Source organism: Peromyscus maniculatus, chromosome 5, assembly GCF_049852395.1.
Source record: "Peromyscus maniculatus bairdii isolate BWxNUB_F1_BW_parent chromosome 5, HU_Pman_BW_mat_3.1, whole genome shotgun sequence".
In the NCBI taxonomy this organism is placed as follows: domain Eukaryota; kingdom Metazoa; phylum Chordata; class Mammalia; order Rodentia; family Cricetidae; genus Peromyscus; species Peromyscus maniculatus.
In genome coordinates this window covers 72515044-72533498 of record NC_134856.1, presented here as the reverse complement: position 1 = coordinate 72533498, position 18455 = coordinate 72515044, and the positions used below count along the sequence as shown (strand labels likewise).

General features: G+C 39.8%; 2 protein-coding genes across 9 annotated transcripts in view; one reads left to right on the top strand and one right to left on the bottom strand.

The window, feature by feature from the left end:
- C5H10orf67 (chromosome 5 C10orf67 homolog) overlaps positions 1-18455 on the bottom strand; it is a 120653-nt gene that overhangs the window by 9397 nt on the left and 92801 nt on the right. For 4 of the 6 annotated variants that reach the window (XM_042278036.2, XM_042278037.2, XM_076572582.1 and 1 more), the window contains 2 exons: positions 15605-15685; positions 15459-15519 (listed from right to left, as the gene is read on the bottom strand). In XM_042278036.2, coding sequence (XP_042133970.1) covers positions 15459-15519; positions 15605-15685 — 142 coding nt within the window. Of the gene's footprint in view, positions 1-1073; positions 1454-15125; positions 15266-15458; positions 15520-15604; positions 15686-18455 lie in introns of those variants that run through there. The other 2 variants (XM_042278038.2, XM_076572583.1) reach the window with 2 other exon arrangements.
- Positions 1-18455, top strand: part of Ptf1a (pancreas associated transcription factor 1a) — a 76783-nt gene that overhangs the window by 51168 nt on the left and 7160 nt on the right. For 2 of the 3 annotated variants that reach the window (XR_006072398.2, XR_006072397.2), the window contains exon 3: positions 3515-3746. The gene's annotated coding sequence lies outside the window, so the exon portion shown is untranslated. Of the gene's footprint in view, positions 1-3514; positions 3747-10885; positions 10982-18455 lie in introns of those variants that run through there. The other variant, XR_013051448.1, reaches the window with a different exon arrangement.

Below are 18455 nucleotides of genomic sequence, written 5' to 3'. Positions count from 1 at the left end.
TTCTGGGCTCCAGGGTCAGGGTGGGTTTCTTTAGCCAGCCCCCTTTCCCTACAATTCCACTGTTCACATAGCTCTCAGCATTACAGTCTTCCAGGCTCCTACTAGAATGACCAGGAAAGCTCAGCTCACAACATTCAATGGTTTTCTGGTCCAACATTATCAAGTCTTTGTTTCTAAAGTCTTCCTCATTCCTCTTAAAACTAGCATGTCAGATTCTACACAGTAACTTTACTTTCCTGGTTCCATTTTCTGTCTTAGTCACCTTTCTGTTGCAATAAAATATTCTAAGAGGAGCAACTTAAGGAAGAGTTTATTTTGTTTCATGAGTCCAGAGGAATGGAGTCCATCATGGCGGGGAAGGCCTGAACAGATAGCTGGCTGATCAAAGTTTTATCCGCACACAGGAAGGAGAGGGAGGGATGGAACACAAGAAGGAAAGGGTGAGGCTACAAAGCCTCAAGACCTATCCCACCCGCCGTGATGTACATTCTCCAATAGAGCTTCTCCTTCCAAAGGCTCTATAACCTCCCCTAGCTGCCACCAGATGGGGTACAAAATACTCAATACATGAACCTGTGAAGGATACTTATGAAGACCCCCATATTTCCCAAGTTGGTTGGCTTAATAGAAATGTATTATTTCATAGTTCTATAGGCTGTAAGTCTAAAACCCAAGCATCTGATGTCAGAAAGCCATGCTTTGAGACGGGGTGCATGCCCTCTTTGCCTCTCTACTACTGCTGATGATGGCTACCAACCATGCATTTCTTACTTGCAGTTGATTCATGCCAATCTCCCTCTTCTGATTTCCTTTTATCTCCCTGCCCCTTCCTTTCTTTCTTCCCTTTCTCCACCCTCTCTTTTCTTGCTCTTCTCTCCCTCAGCCCAATTTGTCATAACTCAGTGCTTTCCCTGGGAGTGCTGAGTGTTTATACAGTGTTTTTCTCTAATACTGACACCAGATATACTGATTTGGTATAACCAGAGATTTTAGGGTAAAAGCCAGAGTCTGGAAGCATCAACAAGCTGGGTTCTATCAGCTGTCTCCTATATACCAATTGAAGAGACAGGTAATTGGGAAAAACAGAGGAAGGAGATTTATTCAATATGGCCACACTGGGAAGAACAAGTAAAGGGGTCGATTGACCACAAGTTTATCTTCAGGTTATAGACACAACCTTTAAGTTTAAATGGAGGAAAATGTGTGCCAAGGGGCAAGAAGTATACATGATTAAGCAGTCTCGAAAAAGGTGCAGTCTCCTTGAATGCTGTCTTAGTTCTAGTACTTCAGTGTGGTCCAAAGAAGTCATTATTGCTTGAAGGGATAAGGCAGAGGTTCTTAGATGATTACTTCTGCTCCAAGATACAACCTTGCCCTCACTGCTAATCATTGTCATTGGTTTCAGGGCTTTTTCTGTTCCGTGAAACGTCGCTGTACCTAGATCCAAAGGTCACTCAAGAGGGAAAGTTAAGGGCAGTGACTTAACTCTGTGCCTTCAGCTAAAGTAAGACAGACACAAATAAAGGAAGATATGTTATGCTTTCAATCTGTTTTAGTTGCCTGTGGACCCAAATGAGAGGTCAGCAGCTTTTAGAAAAAGCAGAAAAGTACCGATTTCACTGCTGCCCAGCTAATAACTTCATCTCAGCTTGAGTATACATAGAAGACCCTATTATAGCTAAGAAGATATAATTCACAAGAAGCAAGTTTGGAGTTTTATTGGGTTTTGTTGTTGTTTTGTATTGGTGGAGGGGTAGGATTGGGCATAATTCAATCCATACACATGCTCTTTTTGAAATAGGAATCATGTTTCAGACAGAATGGGTACAAAGTCCTTTAAAACTGCAATAGACTTATTGTGAACAGGCTCGGGTTGTGTTTGTCTGTGAGTGTGTTTGTGTGTGTGTTCCTGTGTGTATATTGTGTGTGTTCTCTCTCTCTCTCTCTCTCTCTCTCTCTCTCTCTCTCTCTCTCTCTGTATGCAGAAGACAACAATGACTATGACTATCAACATCCTTAGGACAGACTGTATAAATAAAGCTTAAATCAAATGACGTGTCCTTGGTCTACAATGTAAGGAAAACTAATTTGAATATATAGAATTGTTTTGGGGTAAAGCTTAATGCTGTAGTGAAACCTCTTGTGTTTGTAAGTTTTTTCTTACAACACTATATGTTACCTACTACACAATACCCGAGGAAGCTCACCAAGGAGGAAGGTAAGCTTATTCTGTAATGTGGTTTCAGAGTCACCCCACCATCCATTGACCCTACTCTTTGAAGACATGGCAGTGTCAGGAAAAGGTATGTCTAGTGGAGCAAAGCGGCCCTCCTTCTAGTCAGAGTGGATTAAGAATGCTGGAGGCCAGGGGTCCACAATGTCCCCTAAGGACATGTCACCAATAAAGCTAAACCTCCCACTAAGTCTAGTCTCACTTCTCAATACATAATAGGCCTTTAACACTGGACTTTGGGGGACTTTCAAAATCTAAATTATAGCACTCCAGTGCCTCCATGTGACCCTATTGGAGATAGAATCATTGTAGATGATCAAGTTAAAATGAGGTTACTATGGAGAGAGAGGAAGATAGAGAAAGCAGAAGGGAGGCTAGAGAGGGATAGGTGGAGAGAGACATTTATAACTACAAATCAAAATTTCAAAATAAACACTGGTTTATAATACAAAACAAATAAACAATAGTAAGATAATAGTTGTCAGAACTATATTCACTGCAGATAAATTCAAGGTAATGAAATAGCCTGAAAATGACTTAAAATGTGTATTTATGTTCAATGAGATAATTGATATTGTCCATTAAAAACAAAAACAAAATTATGTCCAAAATATGACACGACAGCATATGAAAGAATAGCTACAACAAAAAGCCAATTGAAAATCAAATGTCTTGGAAATATGAAAGTAAAGTTAGGGACTGAAACATGGTTTAAATTGGTACAGCTGAAGAGAGAATTAGTAAACTGGAAAACAGTATTGAAGCATACACCTATGTTTACAATAGTGAAACATAAAAATCATGTGGATTTGGAGACTGGAGAATAGATTGAGAGATGTTTCAGGGTAAAATAACTTAGAGTATGTTGCATGTTGAAAAAGCAATATTTGAAAAACAGCTGAGAATTTTCTATAAGTAAACAAACACATACATCATTTCATCTCAACCCCATTCTCTATACTGACAGCAACTAATACAGAGCTGAATAGATTGTAGAGGTAATAAACACAGAGAATAATGAGTAAACCATAAAGAAGTGGAGAAAGCCCACAAACTATTGACAGATTGCCACCTAACTTCCCAGAACCCTGTGCAGTAGCTCAAAGGCACTGATAAAATGGCAAAGTATGGAGGGAAAATAGCTGCCTGGGATGGCTAATATTGCTTGTCAACACTGAAAGAGTCTGGAGTTTCATAGGAGATATGCCTCCAAGCACACCTGAGACCGAATGGAGATTCGGTGAACTGAGGTGTGTCACCCTCCCTCCCCGTTACCCACAGTGATACCATCGCATGGACCAAGTCAAGCGGAAGTGAGCTGATACCATCGCATGGACTGAGTCAAGCGGAAGTGAGCTGATACCATTGTGTGGACCGAGTGAAGCGGAAGTGAGCCAAACACTGCTAGCACTCCTCTCTCCTTCAGCTCCCGTCAGCCCCGGCTTCCCTGACTTCCTTACTGAGGTGAACTGTATGCCCAAACTGTGAGCCAAATAAACCCTTTGGCCCTTAAGTTTGCATCTTTTTTTGGGGGGTGTATTTTGTCACAGCAACAAGAGGAAACTAATACATTGCCAACTTAGGATTTCACATCTTGTTAAACTCCCACCAATGAGTTAAAAAATGAACATAGAATCTGCCATCACTAAACTCTAAACCAGGTTTTGAAGCAATGGCACTTTCAGCAGGCACATATATTAAAATATACACATATGCCAATGTATTTATTTAAAGAAAATAAAGAGTACCTCAAGTTTTAAAAAGCAGAAAATGTTGTCAATTCAAAGGAAATAGTGAAAAGCACACTAGGAAGTAATATAAATTTCAGGAAATATAAAAGTAAGATGATAGAAGCATATACATGTCTGCTGTGGGATGTCTTTCTGTATGCTGTGAATACGTGTTGCTCCCATTGGCTAATAAATAAAGCTGTTTTGGCCTATGGCAAGAAAGCTTACAGTCAGGTGGGAAATCCAAGAGAGAGAGAGAGAGAGAGAGAGAGAGAGAGAGAGAGAGAGAGAGAGAGAAGAAAGGCAGAATGAGAGGGAGACGTGATCCAGCCACCCAAGAAGCAAGATGTGAAGGCACCGCTAATCCACGAAGCCGCGTGGCAAGACACAGACTAATAGGAATGGGTTGAATTAAGTTGAAAGAGCTAGTTAATAGAAGCCGGAGCCATAGTCCACATAGTTTGAAATTAATATAAGCCTCTGTGTAATTATTTTATAAGCAGCTGTAGGACCGCAGGTGGGAGAGATTTGTCCCAACTGTGGGGCCTGGCAGGACTGAGAAACTTTCATCTCCACACGTCTATAAAAAAAATCGCACTTCTAAACATAACATTCACCTATTGGAAAGTAGTCCTGAGGGCTGGGAAGACAGCTCATTGGTGGAGTACTTGCCTTATGAGCCTGAGGGCAAGAGTTGGATGCAAACAACTCATGTGAGACACTGGGCATGGGGGTGCATTCTTGTAATGGCAGCGCTGAGGAAGTAGGGACAAGGGGATCTGAGCGCCCTATCCAGTCCGCCTAGCCTACTTGCCGACTTCTAAGCTATTTAAAGACACTGAGGAAAATACCTGAGATTGTCTTCTGGAATCCACTTACACATGCACAGCCACAAATGTGCATATGCACCTACATATGAACACATGCACATACATACATACATGCCATAAGTTACACATGTGTATGAAAGTCAAGAAATACAAATACATTTTCATATGTGAAAATTTAACAAGTTCCAACATTAACAGGTCACAGGAAAGAAAGAATGGCAGCAAGCTCAAGAGACAGAGAACATACGTTCCCAAATAAAAATTAGTCATCAGTTTATTTTTAAAATCTCTGTGTTTGCATCAAGAAGATGGCTTTATGGACTTCATAAAGAATAGCTATCATAAGTTTGCCATGAATATCACACTGAAAGATGACACTAGAAACTCTTCTACTAGAGAAAAAATATAATAAGCTAGGCATGGTACCTGAGTTCTATTATAATACAGGAAATCTTAGCCAGGACAGTAAGAAGGAAGTAGACCGTACATAGACAAGGGAAGTCTTTCAAATTACAAATGATTATAGGCTTCATAAAAGATATCTTTTCAGACATGCGATTAGGATGATTATACTTCAACTAGTTCATGAACATAAAATCAAAATGCATCAATCTCACTCTCCCAGCTCACAAGCAGATCTCTGTGAGTAAGAGGCCAGTCTGGTCTACATGGCAAGTTCTAGGGCCCCTAGGGCTACAAAGTAAGTGACCCTGTCTCAAAAAAAAAAAAAAAAATCAAAATGCAAAACACAAAGTAGCAGTAATAGATATTTAGTATACATCATAAGAAACTGTTCAAATAGCAATAACGAGTAAGTTGTTTACATATCTAAAATTACTTAGGAATAAATTTAACAAAAGATGTGTAAATTCTTTCTTTCTAAAAATATTATACAACTTTATTTAAGATGATAGAGAGGCTTCCAAATCAATCAAAATTATGTTCACAGCCAGGAGGATTCAATGCTCTAAAAACGTGAAATTTCCCCAGATCAGTCTTTAAGAACAAGAGTGTTTTTTAATGGGATTTGAAATGGCTGAACCTAAGATTCACATGACAACGCAGGGAACTAAGAATAGCTTAGGGCAAACTTGCCAAACATGGTGGGAAGACTTATTTTGGCTAGTGTCGAACTTTATTTTAAAATGAAATCTACTTAAACTCTGGTATCAGGGGAGGAAAAAATAAGGTCAGTTGCATAGAATGGATAGCTCAGAAGAAGCCCATGTGCACTTGGGTATGTGGTGTGTGTCAGAGGTTACACAGGGGAGGAGTGAGATCGGGAGGATAAATGGTAACAGAGTAACCAGCTAGTCTATAGGAACAAAATGAAGCCTCCACAGTCACACTACTTAACTCCATGACAATCAGTTCTAGTGTTTGAAAAGCCGGAAGGATGAAAATCAAATTGATAATGTTTTTAGAGGATACATGGAATGACTTTAGTAGATTTCGGAGAATAGACATTTTTTTTTTTTTATTAAAAAGTATTAAGAGAACAAGTTCCAAATTACAAGTTTGAAAAGTATGAGTGTGTGGAAATTAAAAACAACTTTAGTATCACAAAAGGCATCAGAAGCACCATTAAACGGTACACGGAATTCAGAGGTTTTGTTTCTAGTTATGCACGGCAGTGACCTCTTATACACCACACTGTGGGAAATGTTGAGTATTAATACCAGCTACAGTTTGGGCTCCAATAGCCTGTAAATTTTCTAAATTCCCACTAACAGGAGAATGAATGTGTGTACAGGTTGGTTATAGCCATCACCCAAAATTCTTGGGACTAGCAATGTTTGTAATCATTTATTTTTTTTAAATATGCCATGTACATTGTGTGTATATAATGAAACATTTTGGGGACAGGACTCAAGTCTAAAGAAAAAATTTGTTTGTGTTTCCAGCTGTGGAGTATGCTTGTTTAGTGTTTTCAAGGCCCTGAATTTGACTCAGCATTACAAAGGAATAAGAAAATCCATTTATGTTTTGTGCCTACCTTATACAGACAGCCTGAATGAAGGTTATTTCATGTAACATGTTAACTTTTTATGTCTACCCCAATTTCATGGTAGAGAATTCTCTAATTGTGGTGTCATGTTTTTGCTTTTGAAGCATTTCAATTTCAGATTTTTAAGTTAAGGATGATTAACTTGTATGTTCATAGATAAACTGTACAGCAGGTAAAATAAACTCAAGGCATATGGAGCAAAATACTGTAATTAAATTTGAAAATGTAACATTTATAGGGAAAAGCCAAGGACATGTACACCCCACTGCTATTTAAGCAATTTAAGAAATATGGTTAGTTTAATAGCAGCAGACAAAATACTCCTTTCGATGTCATCCTTTAAAAAAAAGACAATTTTTGTGTGTATTGGTGTTTTGCCTGCGTGCGTGTGTGTGTGTGTGTGTGTGTGTGTGTGTGTGTGTGTGTGTACCTTGTGTGTACTATGCCCATGGAGGTCAGAAGAGGGTATTGGAGCCTCTAGAACTGGAGTTACAGACGCTTGTTAGCAGCCATGTATGTCAGCCCTGGGAGCAGAACCCAGGTCCTCTGCAAGAGTGACAAGTGAGTGCTCTTAACCACGGAGCTGCCTCCCCATCCCATAGTGTTTGATGCCCATGTTTCTTCTGCTATGAGGAGCTCCACTCCTGGTTCACAATGGAACCCAGGGCCTTGCACATGCTAAGCAAGCACTCTACTATTGAACCATATTCCCAGACCCTTTCTTGTTTGTTTGTTTGTTTTATGTGTGCATGGTCTATGCATGTGTTTGCGTGGGTGCATGCATGTGTACATGTATGCATTATGGAGGTTGGAGGTTGGTGGTCTTCCTCAGTTGTTCTTTCTTTTATATTTTGAGACAGCATGTCTATCTGAACCTGGAGCTAATGTGGGCACAGAACAGTATGCCTCTGCCCAGAGAATATCTGCTGCAAAATTGTCCCAGGGCCTCAAGTTAATATGGATTAAGGGGAAAAGGCATACCCTGGCCTTATGCTATGCCAGCCAGGAGGAAGACAACACATAAAATTCCTTCAACCCAGGACAGTTTTTTTTTTTTTTTCTTCACCTGGGATACCAAGAAACTAAGAAATTATCAAATAAAGTTTTTATTATTTAAAGTACAGGGGTTTGAACCTAGGGCCTCAGATCATGCTAGGTGGGCACCATATCACTGAGCTACATTCACAGTTTACGTTTCGCTCTTTTATTAATTTTTGCAGTGTTGTGAACTGAACTGCATACATGCCAGGCAAGTGATCTACGAATGAGCTGTTTTTCAGCTTTTACTTTTGAGATAGAGGCTCACACTCAGGCTCAGTCTGTGGCATAGGCAAGCCTTGAACTTGCAACGCTCCTGCCTCAGCCTCCAGAACAGTTGGAGGATTACAGGCCTCACTTAATCAGTGTTTTCATGGACTCTGTCCTAAAGCTCATGTAGGCTCAGCAATCCTTACATAGAGCAGAAGCAGCAATGAACTATGATAAGAACTAAAGCAAAAGAGCAGGCTGCCCTCTAGACTCCGAGAGCCCAGAAGAGAGAAAACATTTATTTATGACCAAAGAAGCCTCTAGATTTGAAATATTCTGTAATTACTGCAAAGGCAAATGACATTGGGAACAGTTCAACGTAGGTGCTGCAGGTGGAAATGAGACCAGCCATGCTGGTTGACAATAAAAATCAGGGGCAATAGGGTCATTCAGAGGCCCTAGGTCCAGACTGCATGGCCTAGGATATCTCTTCACATCAGCTTTGCACTCCATGCTTGTGACACCAGAGGCACTGAGTGGACTTTGTACTTCACTGTTGCCCCAAATGGTAGTTAATATTTAATTTTTTGCATGTAATTATTTTTAATTGAGAACAATTAATGATTGTAATAGACAAAAACCAATATTTCAAAGATAAACAAATAAAACAAACTCAACCAATGCGCACCAGAAAAGCCCTCTTAGTGCTGGGTATGCACATGATAAGAACTGTGCTCAATGGCATTTATCAAACAAAATATACATATCTCTACAAATCTGAGCAAAATTAATTAGGATAGTCTATCAAATTTATAAAGTACAGTTTTAATTAGTTTTCAACTTTTTAGAATAAAGTTTTAAAATAGTAGCACTGCATTTTCCTTAATTTTTAAAGAAAGATTTATTTATTTTTTATGCATTTTTTTTTTTTTCCGAGACAGGGCTTCTCTGTGTAGCTTTGCACCTTTTCCTGGAACTCACTTGGTAGCCCAGGCTGGCCTCGAACTCACAGAGATCCGCCTGCCTCTGCCTCTGAGTGCTGGGATTAAAGGCGTGCGCCACCACCACCCGGCTTCATGTGTTTATGCCTGCATTAGCTTATGTATGCCACATGTGTGCTATGGAGCCCAGAGGGCCCTGGATCTCCTAGAATTGGAGTTATTGGCAGTTGTGAGGCACTTGCTGTGGGTGCTGGGAACTGAACCCGGGTCCTCAGGAAGACAGGAAGTGCTCTGCACCCCTGAGCCATCTTTCCAAGCACTGCATTTAAAGAAAAGTTACTTTTCCTTTTCATTGGTCTCTTTCTTTCTTGTAGTCATGGGGCTTGAACTAAGGACCTAGCTAACAGCAGGTGAACACTTGGCCACCAGCTGCACCTCCACCCACACATGCCACGTTTTTCAACACCGTCTTTGACCTGTGGACAACTCTTCGGAAAGCCTTTTAATTCTGTCATAGCTTCTTTAATACAACTGGTTCCTGGACGTTTTTCTACGCAATCCAGCATTTAGAGCATTTGCAAGGATAAACTACAAGACAGACTACTGATGGTTCAGGCCTCAGTTCACCATCTAACACTCTAAATTTTTTTTTTTTTTTCGAGACAGGGTTTCTCTGTGTAGCTTTGCACCTTTCCTGGAACTCACTTGGTAGCCCTCTGAGGCTGCCCTCAAACTCACAGAGATCCGCCTGGCTCTGCCTCCCGAGTGCTGGGATTAAAGGCGTGCGCCACCACCGCCCGGTTTAACACTCTAAAGTTTATGGTCTCAAGCAGAAAAGATTTCTCAGAATAAATGCATGAAAAACAAGGAAAATTCTCAAAGAAAGAGAATCCGCTTAAATCTCTAAGACAAAGATGACATGTAATTTACTAATTTAGTGTTTCAATAATCGAGAATTGGAGACAGCAAAGGAAACAGTATAAAAGTTGGTAGCATCAACATTGTCAACATTTATAGCCTCTTTGTACTCTAGACCTAGAAAAGCAGGTTAGTACTGGTGTTAATTATAATTCACTGGCTAATTCCATCTAAATTTGTTGTTGCTTGAGACAGGGTCTCACTTTGTAGCCAAGGCTGGACCTCAAACTCACAGTGATTCTCTCATCTCACCTCCCAAGTGCTGGGATTATAGGTGTGTACCCTTGCCCAGCCTATATAAACACGGTGTTTATAGCCGTTAGTTAGAAACTAAAAGATGTTCTGTATCAGTTTTACATGCAGTTATATTTTAAAATACAAATTTGAGTGTGAATTTGACTAATCTTTAAAATTCTATTAACTATAGTTGAGAGTCTAGAAATGATATGTAAACTAACACCAACTTGCTGGATTTTAATTTTACATAAGCTTAAAATTGCTTATCTTTCGTCTTAAGTTCCATTTTTTTTTGTTCCTTTAAGCACATGTCTGATTTATTTTTATTTTATGTGCATTAGTGTTTTGCCTGCATGTGTGTCTGTGTGAGGGTGTTGAATCTCCACAACTGGAGTTACAGACACTTGTGAGCTGTTATGTGGGTGCTGGGAATTAAACACAGGTTTTCTGGAAGAGCATAAGTGCTTTTAACTGCTGAGGCATCTCTCCAGCTCTTTGGGTGATTTAAATAACAAACAAACCATTTTTGTATTTAAAACAGATTCAGGTGCAACTAAACTAAACTTTTAATTGACATTTAGTCTTGCCAAGTGGTGGGAAAAAGACTTTGAAGAAACTGTCCTCAGGCCCCAAGTTTTAAAGGGTGAAAGGATCTAATTTTTTTTTTAATCAAATATATTATGGTTATTCTACTATTCTTCAAAAGCTTTCAAGAAACCTATTGGGTATTTCTTTCCCAGAAATCCCAGAAAATCAACTCTACAAGGTAATCTAGACTCCAGTATGGGTCTCCCCTGACGCAGATACTGATGTTTGAGCCTTCTCTTCCTGACAAGGTGCGTACACAGCCAGTTACTTTGAGGTTTTATCTATGGGATTCGTGTCTTTTGGGCTCATTAAGAACATTTCCAGAGATTACAATGTCAATAACACCTAATTACTGGGCTGTGAGAAAGGTCTGCTTGAGTACATAAGACCCGGAGGCTGTGTGGTGCACACAATGGGAGGCTCACATCCCACATTTTATCACAGGGAAGTAGCAAACAAATTAATAATCTTACTTGTGCTCTCTTGGGATAATTACTACCATGTAAAAAACTGCTTTGAGATTTTGCAGATAGTGTGGTGTCCTGTTTTTTATTCCCTTCTACTAGTCAGTTTTTTTTTTTTTTTTGTCTCTTAAAACTAGCTATTGCATGACTGAAACCCTGTGGTTCTCTTTAGAACTCTCAGGACTTCATAACAAAGAAGTCACATGCAGCCTGCTTAGGCAGGTCTTCCTTGATCTAACATTGGTTTGATTATATGTTATTATTTTAATTCCCTTTCTCAAAGCCTTGTATGCACTAGCCTCGGTTTTACTTCAGTAAAACTTCAGTTTTACCCATGCCTGATGGAAAACTAGTTATTAAAGAAACAAAGGTGAAATCATTTTAATTTATGCACTTACTGCTTAGAGCCTTGTTGCTTTCACAAGGTAAATTAAAATATGGATCTGCCAGACTTTAGTCTCGGGTCATATTAGAAATGGCTTGTGAAGAGAAGCTAATGGGAGGATCAGCTCCATATGTCTTCTAGGAGATTATTCTATTTAATCCTCTTAGTGAGTGCACCAGGTAGGATTGTCTCTGCTCTTACACAGCAGAGGAAAGCCAGAGGAAGCTGCCCAGGGATTAAGGAGCAGAACTGAGATTGGAGCCTGAGTCTATCAGCCTCCAAAGTACTGGCTCTTCCTGATGCATCACAAAATGTCTCCTGTATCTTGTCAAAACAAGACTGTACCTGGTCCTGTACGCATTTTTGGGTCAGATAACCCAGCCTAGGGGTGCCTGGCACATGCTCTTGGGTCCCTTGATTGAATCCCCCGTCCACTGTCAGTATAACCATAACAGTTTGCCAACATTTGATGTACTCACGTGAGCCACCTGTTAAGTGAAGGAAATTGATAAGGAAAATCCTACCTCTGGGGTGCTAGTGAGAATTAGAGTTAACACCTGAAAAGCATCTAGAATATTATCTCTTCCTACTATATGTCAGCTGTATATACTTTTAAAGAGTCTCCTGTGGTGTGAAAGTACAGCCTAGGAACTTAAATCTTTGATGTGGCTTAGAACGCTGTAACGGAGACGGTTATTGTTTTCATGTTCAATGGGGGCACTTTAGATCTTAATATTGATTTGAATATTTTGAACAATAACAAAAAATATAAAACCAGTGACTTCAACGAGTCTAATTTCCAGGGGCTGCAGACTTGAGTGACTGGTTAAGAGCCCTTGCTCAGCACACACAAGGATCTGAGTTCAGATCCAAAGCATCAGGCAAAAATCTAGGCATGGCTGCATGTGCCTGCAATGCCAACATTAGAGTAGAGACAGGTGGATCCTGAGAAATTACTGACCATCCAGCATAGCCCAAAAGACAAGCCTCCAGTCCCATGAGAGACCCTGTCTCACTGCAATAAATCAGAGTGAGAGGGGAAGACATTTGATGCCCTGCTTTGGCCTCTGAGTGTCCATACATATACCATACACTCACGTGCATGCAACACACACACACACACACACACACACACACACACACACACACACACAAAGGGAGGGAGAGAGAGAAAGAGAGAGAGAGAGAGGCAGACAGACAGAGAGACAGAGACAGATAGAGACAGAGGGACAGAGAGAGTTCCATTTATGATCCATTGCCAGATACATTACTGTGAACACCTCTCTTCATGGTATAGAAAGTGATAAAAATTTGCTTATAGTTTAGACACATTAACTGTATATCTAACACCACATTAATATTTGTGAATTAGTGCTTTAAAATACTAGTAACATATTAAATTATTTTCTAGGAGCCACAAAGGTTATTTCCTTAACCCTACAAAGTAGATGGGGAGCTTGGAATGATTTGCTTGGTGGTGACAATGTGGTTCTTTGACATGTTATCAAGGATACTATCCATCCACAAGCTACTGCCTCTAAAATCTGCATTCTATTGAGGAGACTTATCCACTTCTCAAATTGTTAAATTAGTTATTTAGCTTTCTTTCTTACGTTCATTTGTTTGTCTTCATTCATTAAAAGCGGGAATTTTGATTTTAGTAAATTTTGGCTCATTTGGAACTAACTAGCTAGAAATGTTGGTTAACTGAGTTATTTCCCAGCATTATCTTCAGAGAGAGGAAGAGTATAACGTGTGAATGCTTTGTCAGAGGTCAGAGATCTGCTTCTTTTCCTTTTGTACAGCAGCATTATGGTGCAAACATTTTTCATGGTGTAGATTAATAGCTAGAATCATCAGCTTTATGGTTATCTGAAAACTGATAGTCATATAAAGCATTTATATTTAGTCTGATTTGTATGACAAAAAGTGAAATAATGACTCTGGAGGACTTGTGGCAGACTAGGTGGAGATAATTCTGCATTTTGCATTTCCAAGATGAGGAAGGCACGGGTCTTTGTTTCAGCTGCTTTACCATGTACAGTCATTTGTGCTATTAATACTTTAAGTGGGCCCTTGAAAAATATTTTTTTTTTTTGTCTCTGGAAAGTCAATTAAGATTACATAGAGGCCGGGCGGTGGTGGCACACACCTTTAATCCCAGCACTTGGGAGGCAGAGGCAGGCGGATCTCTGTGAGTTCGAGGCCAGCCTGGGCTACCAAGTGAGTTCCAGGAAAGGCGCAAAGATACACAGAGAAACCCTGTCTTGAAAAACCAAAAAAAAAAGATTACATAGAGGTGTGTGTGTGTGTGTGTGTGTGTGTGTGTGTGTGTGTGTGTGTGTGATCTAGCACCTTGAGAATGCAAGGCAGAGGCTCTCTACTGAGCTTTAGCTCCAGACCTGGAAAGTCACCTGTGGATGCCATGTCCTCAACTGGATTATTTGGGAATGCACTGCTGAGTCTACAGTTTCCTAATTCAAACTTCAGGTCAACAACAAACTCTAAATTTACCAATCCATATTTTTTTTGATAAGCCACAAGCACATTTAGCTATTTTGGAAATAACTTACCATATAAGGTGGGATTTGCAATTTAACAGATCTAATTCATTATTTAAATTCTGACATCTTTAACCATTGCTGTTTCCTAATCTATGGAGTCCAATCTGAGCATGGCTGTAATCTACTGTCAGTCCTGAGGAGGTGTCCATCACTGTGATTGCTCAAGGATTCCTTTGTCCCTAGGAAGACAACCACTAACCCGATATCAGAGGTGGCAACAACCACAGGAAGCTTCCCCACCGCACAGATGCCCAGGAAAAGACACCCTTCACACTTTCTGCAGAGGCCAGGATTTAAGCTCTTACCACATACTTTCCCCTTGCAGAAAGTTTCATTAAAGTTTTATAGTCTACTTTTAAAGATGTCCAGATATGCCAAATGAATCACTCATTCAATGATCAGTCATAATCAATGCTCATAATTCAAAAATAACAATGCTATATTTCGTTAATTCTACTTGCTTACTATGCTCCATAAATTTATAAGCTTTAAATAATGAATTCTCTTTTCCCAATCCTGGAGATTGAGCCTGGGATCTCATATTCACTAAGGAAGCACTGTACCACTGAGATCCACCATCTGCCCCCAAGCTTCTCTGGGTACATATATCTGCCCTCACCCTGAACACTCTTACGTAGATTTATTTTGGTTTCCAAGGTCAGAGAAAAGTTTTACAGATTCATATAGACAAAATAAGTTTTAGTGTAAAAAACACATCTAATTTAGTGTAAAAAAAACCCACATCTTTAGGGATCGATCAAAGAGAAATTTGCAAGAAACAGTCTTATTTTTCTGCTAATTACTAGATTGGATAAATAGACATTTAACTAGAAATTCAGGGTTTGGTGTTTAGATTTTTTTCCATTCTTTTTTTTTTTTTTTTTTTGCAGTCTAGTTAAAAGAAGTGAAATTTTAACTGAGATAGTTTCTGAGTTTGAAGAAAGACAAAATTCATTTTCAACTAGCAGCAGTCAGAATACAGAAATGCACAAAGTTTATAAATTGGCTGAAAAGTCCCACTTTCATCCATAATACCAAATACCTTAAGCTAAACAAGAAAAGCAAGATAGAGGGGGGACTTCTGTGAGGTTTTAGGCCAGCCTGGACTACAGATTGAGGCTGAGAAGAGGAGGAGGGAAGAGGGGGAGACATGAAGGTTAATTACTTTTGTGTACTCACTCTCTGTTCGAACATCTTTTCCTTAATAAGGAGTCTTATTGCTTTCCTTCGGTGCTGTGATGGATGCTGGGCCTCAGATATGCTAGGTTGGCATTATGAGAAACACCCCTACTCCCACTCCCCAGATTCTTACCTTTGGGCAAGTGTGCAAGGGACACCTCGTCATTGGACACATCCACATACTTGTGCTCCATCTGCATGTTAATCAAAAGTTTCATTACTGAGCTTCAATAATATTAACTGACTAAATATTTAATGGAGGAAAAACAATTGACCTACCATGGATGAGTGATAAACACTTGTAGGAGATGGTGTCTCTGACAAATTCATTGCAGAGTGTACATACAAAGGCTTCACTCTCTGAAAGACACAAGCAGCAGGTACTGTGGGTCAAGAGGAAATCACAATCAAAGCAAAGGGATGTGGACGCTCTTTGTATTAGTCAGGTTTCTTTAGAGAAGCAGAACAGATATAGTGAATCTAAGTATATAAAATTTATTTAGTTTTTTTTTTTAGAGTGGCTTACAGATTATATAGTCTGACTATTCCAACAATGGCTTTCTCCATATGGAAAGTTCAAGACTCCAGTAGTTTTTCAGTCCAAGAGGCTGCATGTCTCAGCTGGTTTTTGGTACATGCTAGAATCCAAAAGAAGTAGGCTGTAATGCCAGTGAAGGAATGAGCTTGCTAGCAAGATTGAGAGCAAGCAGGTAAAGAGCAAGCATCCTCTTCTTCCATGTCCTTTATATAGACTGCCATCAGATGGTGTGGTCCAGATTTAAGGTGGATCTTCCCACCTCAGAAGATCCAGATTTAGGGTGGCTCTTCCCACTTCAATGATTCAATCAGGAATCTCACAGGTGTAACCGCTGCTGCTTTTCGTTAATTCCAGATGTAGTCAACTTGACAACCAAGAACAGCCATCACACTTCCTAACACCTCAACTATGACATGAAAACCCTGCTTCTAATTTCTTATTTGTTCAAATACAGATGGAGAAATCCTTTCCCCAGTGGTGGTGTACACCTAGAGTCCCAGATACTCAAGTGGCTAAAGCAGGATTGTTTAAACCCAGACGTTTGAGACTAGGCTGGGTAATATAGAGATGCCCCAACTCAACAACATCAGCACCATCAGCACCAACAAGTAGGAGCAAAGATTCACTGCTTTACTGAGGCTGTTTTGAAAGACAATTCAAGAAAGATATTCTCCTCAGTGTCTTTTCTGACTCTACTTTCTCTTAATTATCCCTTCAACTTGGGATTTTCTGCAAGTTGGCCCTCCATGGGCATAGCTCTATGTTTGCAGCTTCAAGTTGCAGTGGAGAAAAAAAAAACACTAAAAAACCCCTTCTAAATTATTTCTGTAATGAACATGTATAAACATCATTTTCCTTGTCATTATTCCCTAAGCAATACAATATGGCAACCATCTACATAATACTAATTATGTAAATTATTCAATGCATAATATATTGCATTAGGTAGTACAAGTAATATAGAGAGATTTAAAGTCTATGGAGGAATGTAAAACATTGCACTCAAGCACTAAGTCTTTCTAAAAATAATACAGAGATTGAGCATCCAAGGACCTTGGTACCTCTGTGTGGTCCTTGAACTAATGCCCTTCAGATATGGAAGGGCATCACACAGTAACAGGTCAGAAGTCACAAGGTCACTTCCAATCCCAAATAGTTGCTGTAAGCTCCAGAAGTGTGCCAAGATCGCTAAGAATGGACTGGCAAAAAGGCAAGAGAGAAAACAAGTGGGAGGCTTTCTTCCAGAATTTCTGAAGCAGAAGCACATCTACATCACCGTGACCCACTTGTGAGTAAATCAAGATGAGAGGGAGGTGTGGGTGACACAGTGAAAGGCGCCTTATGCATGCCCACCAGAAACAGTTTGAGGTCCACGTGCACTGCTTAGAATTTAGGCTTTTTTCCCTCTTATTTCCTTATTCACTCTTGGTGAGTTGAGTATCTTTATTTTTATATTCGTGCACATGTATGTCTTTACATGCATTTTTTCCTATCCCCATAGCCTAATCTCATAAAGGGGTGTGGCATTAAATGTTTAATGGGGGAAAACCAATTGACCTACTATAGGTGAGTGAAAAACACTTGTTAGAAAACTCTGCCAGGTTTACGGTAGAGTGTACCATAATGGGGTGTGAGACTAGGGGGATAGAAAATGCATGTACAAGAATATGTGACCTCAGGAGATGAAGGCAGAAGACACTGGAAATGAATAGACTGTGAAGAGATCCAAGAGAATCATGAACATGGTGTAGAAAAATTACAACTAGTAAAACATGAGAGAAAATTAAAATCCAAGTAAACCCATCTCTTATATTCCTCAAAGTTGTCATACCAGTGGACAATATAATCAAGGAGCTGGTAAGATGGCTCAGTGGATAAGAGCACTAGCTGCTCTTTCAGAGAACCGAGTTCAGTTCCCAGCCCCCACGTGGCAGCTTACAGTCACCTGTATCTCTAGTTCTAGGTAACTCCACAGCCTTCTTGGGCAGTAGGCACACATATGGTTCATCTATACACATGCAGACAAGGCACTCATACACATAAAATATAAAAAATAAAGTATAATCAAGAATGCTGTCAGATGTAAATCTAAGAAAAGATGGACACCATGTCTCCCATCCTGCAGCTCTCTTTTGCTTTGGGGACATTTGCCAGACTTAACTAATACATGTAAGAGTGGTCGAAGGCTCCTTTAACCCAGAGGTAGAGGACAAATCTCAGAATCCACTTAAAATGTGTGATTTAGCAAGACCCCTTACTTGGTGATGACTCCGGAGTCTTAGCAATGCAAAGTGGGGGAGAAGATGGCACCTAGATATAATGTATATAAAGCAAAGCTGTAGCAAGCCTGAAGTTTTTCCAGACATCTCTATCTGCTAGCTTGCCACAGGACATAGCACTAAAAGTTAAAGGTCATTTTTGTCACTGATTTACTTGCAGCAGATGTGATAAACCACTGGCTAAGGTGACTTAAGAAATACGATTTAACAAATAAAAGTTCCAGCAGTACATTTTTAGGGAATAGATACATTGATGCTAACTAAGCGCCCTCAGAAAACACTAAACATGTCTGATGGAATGACACAGCCTTCT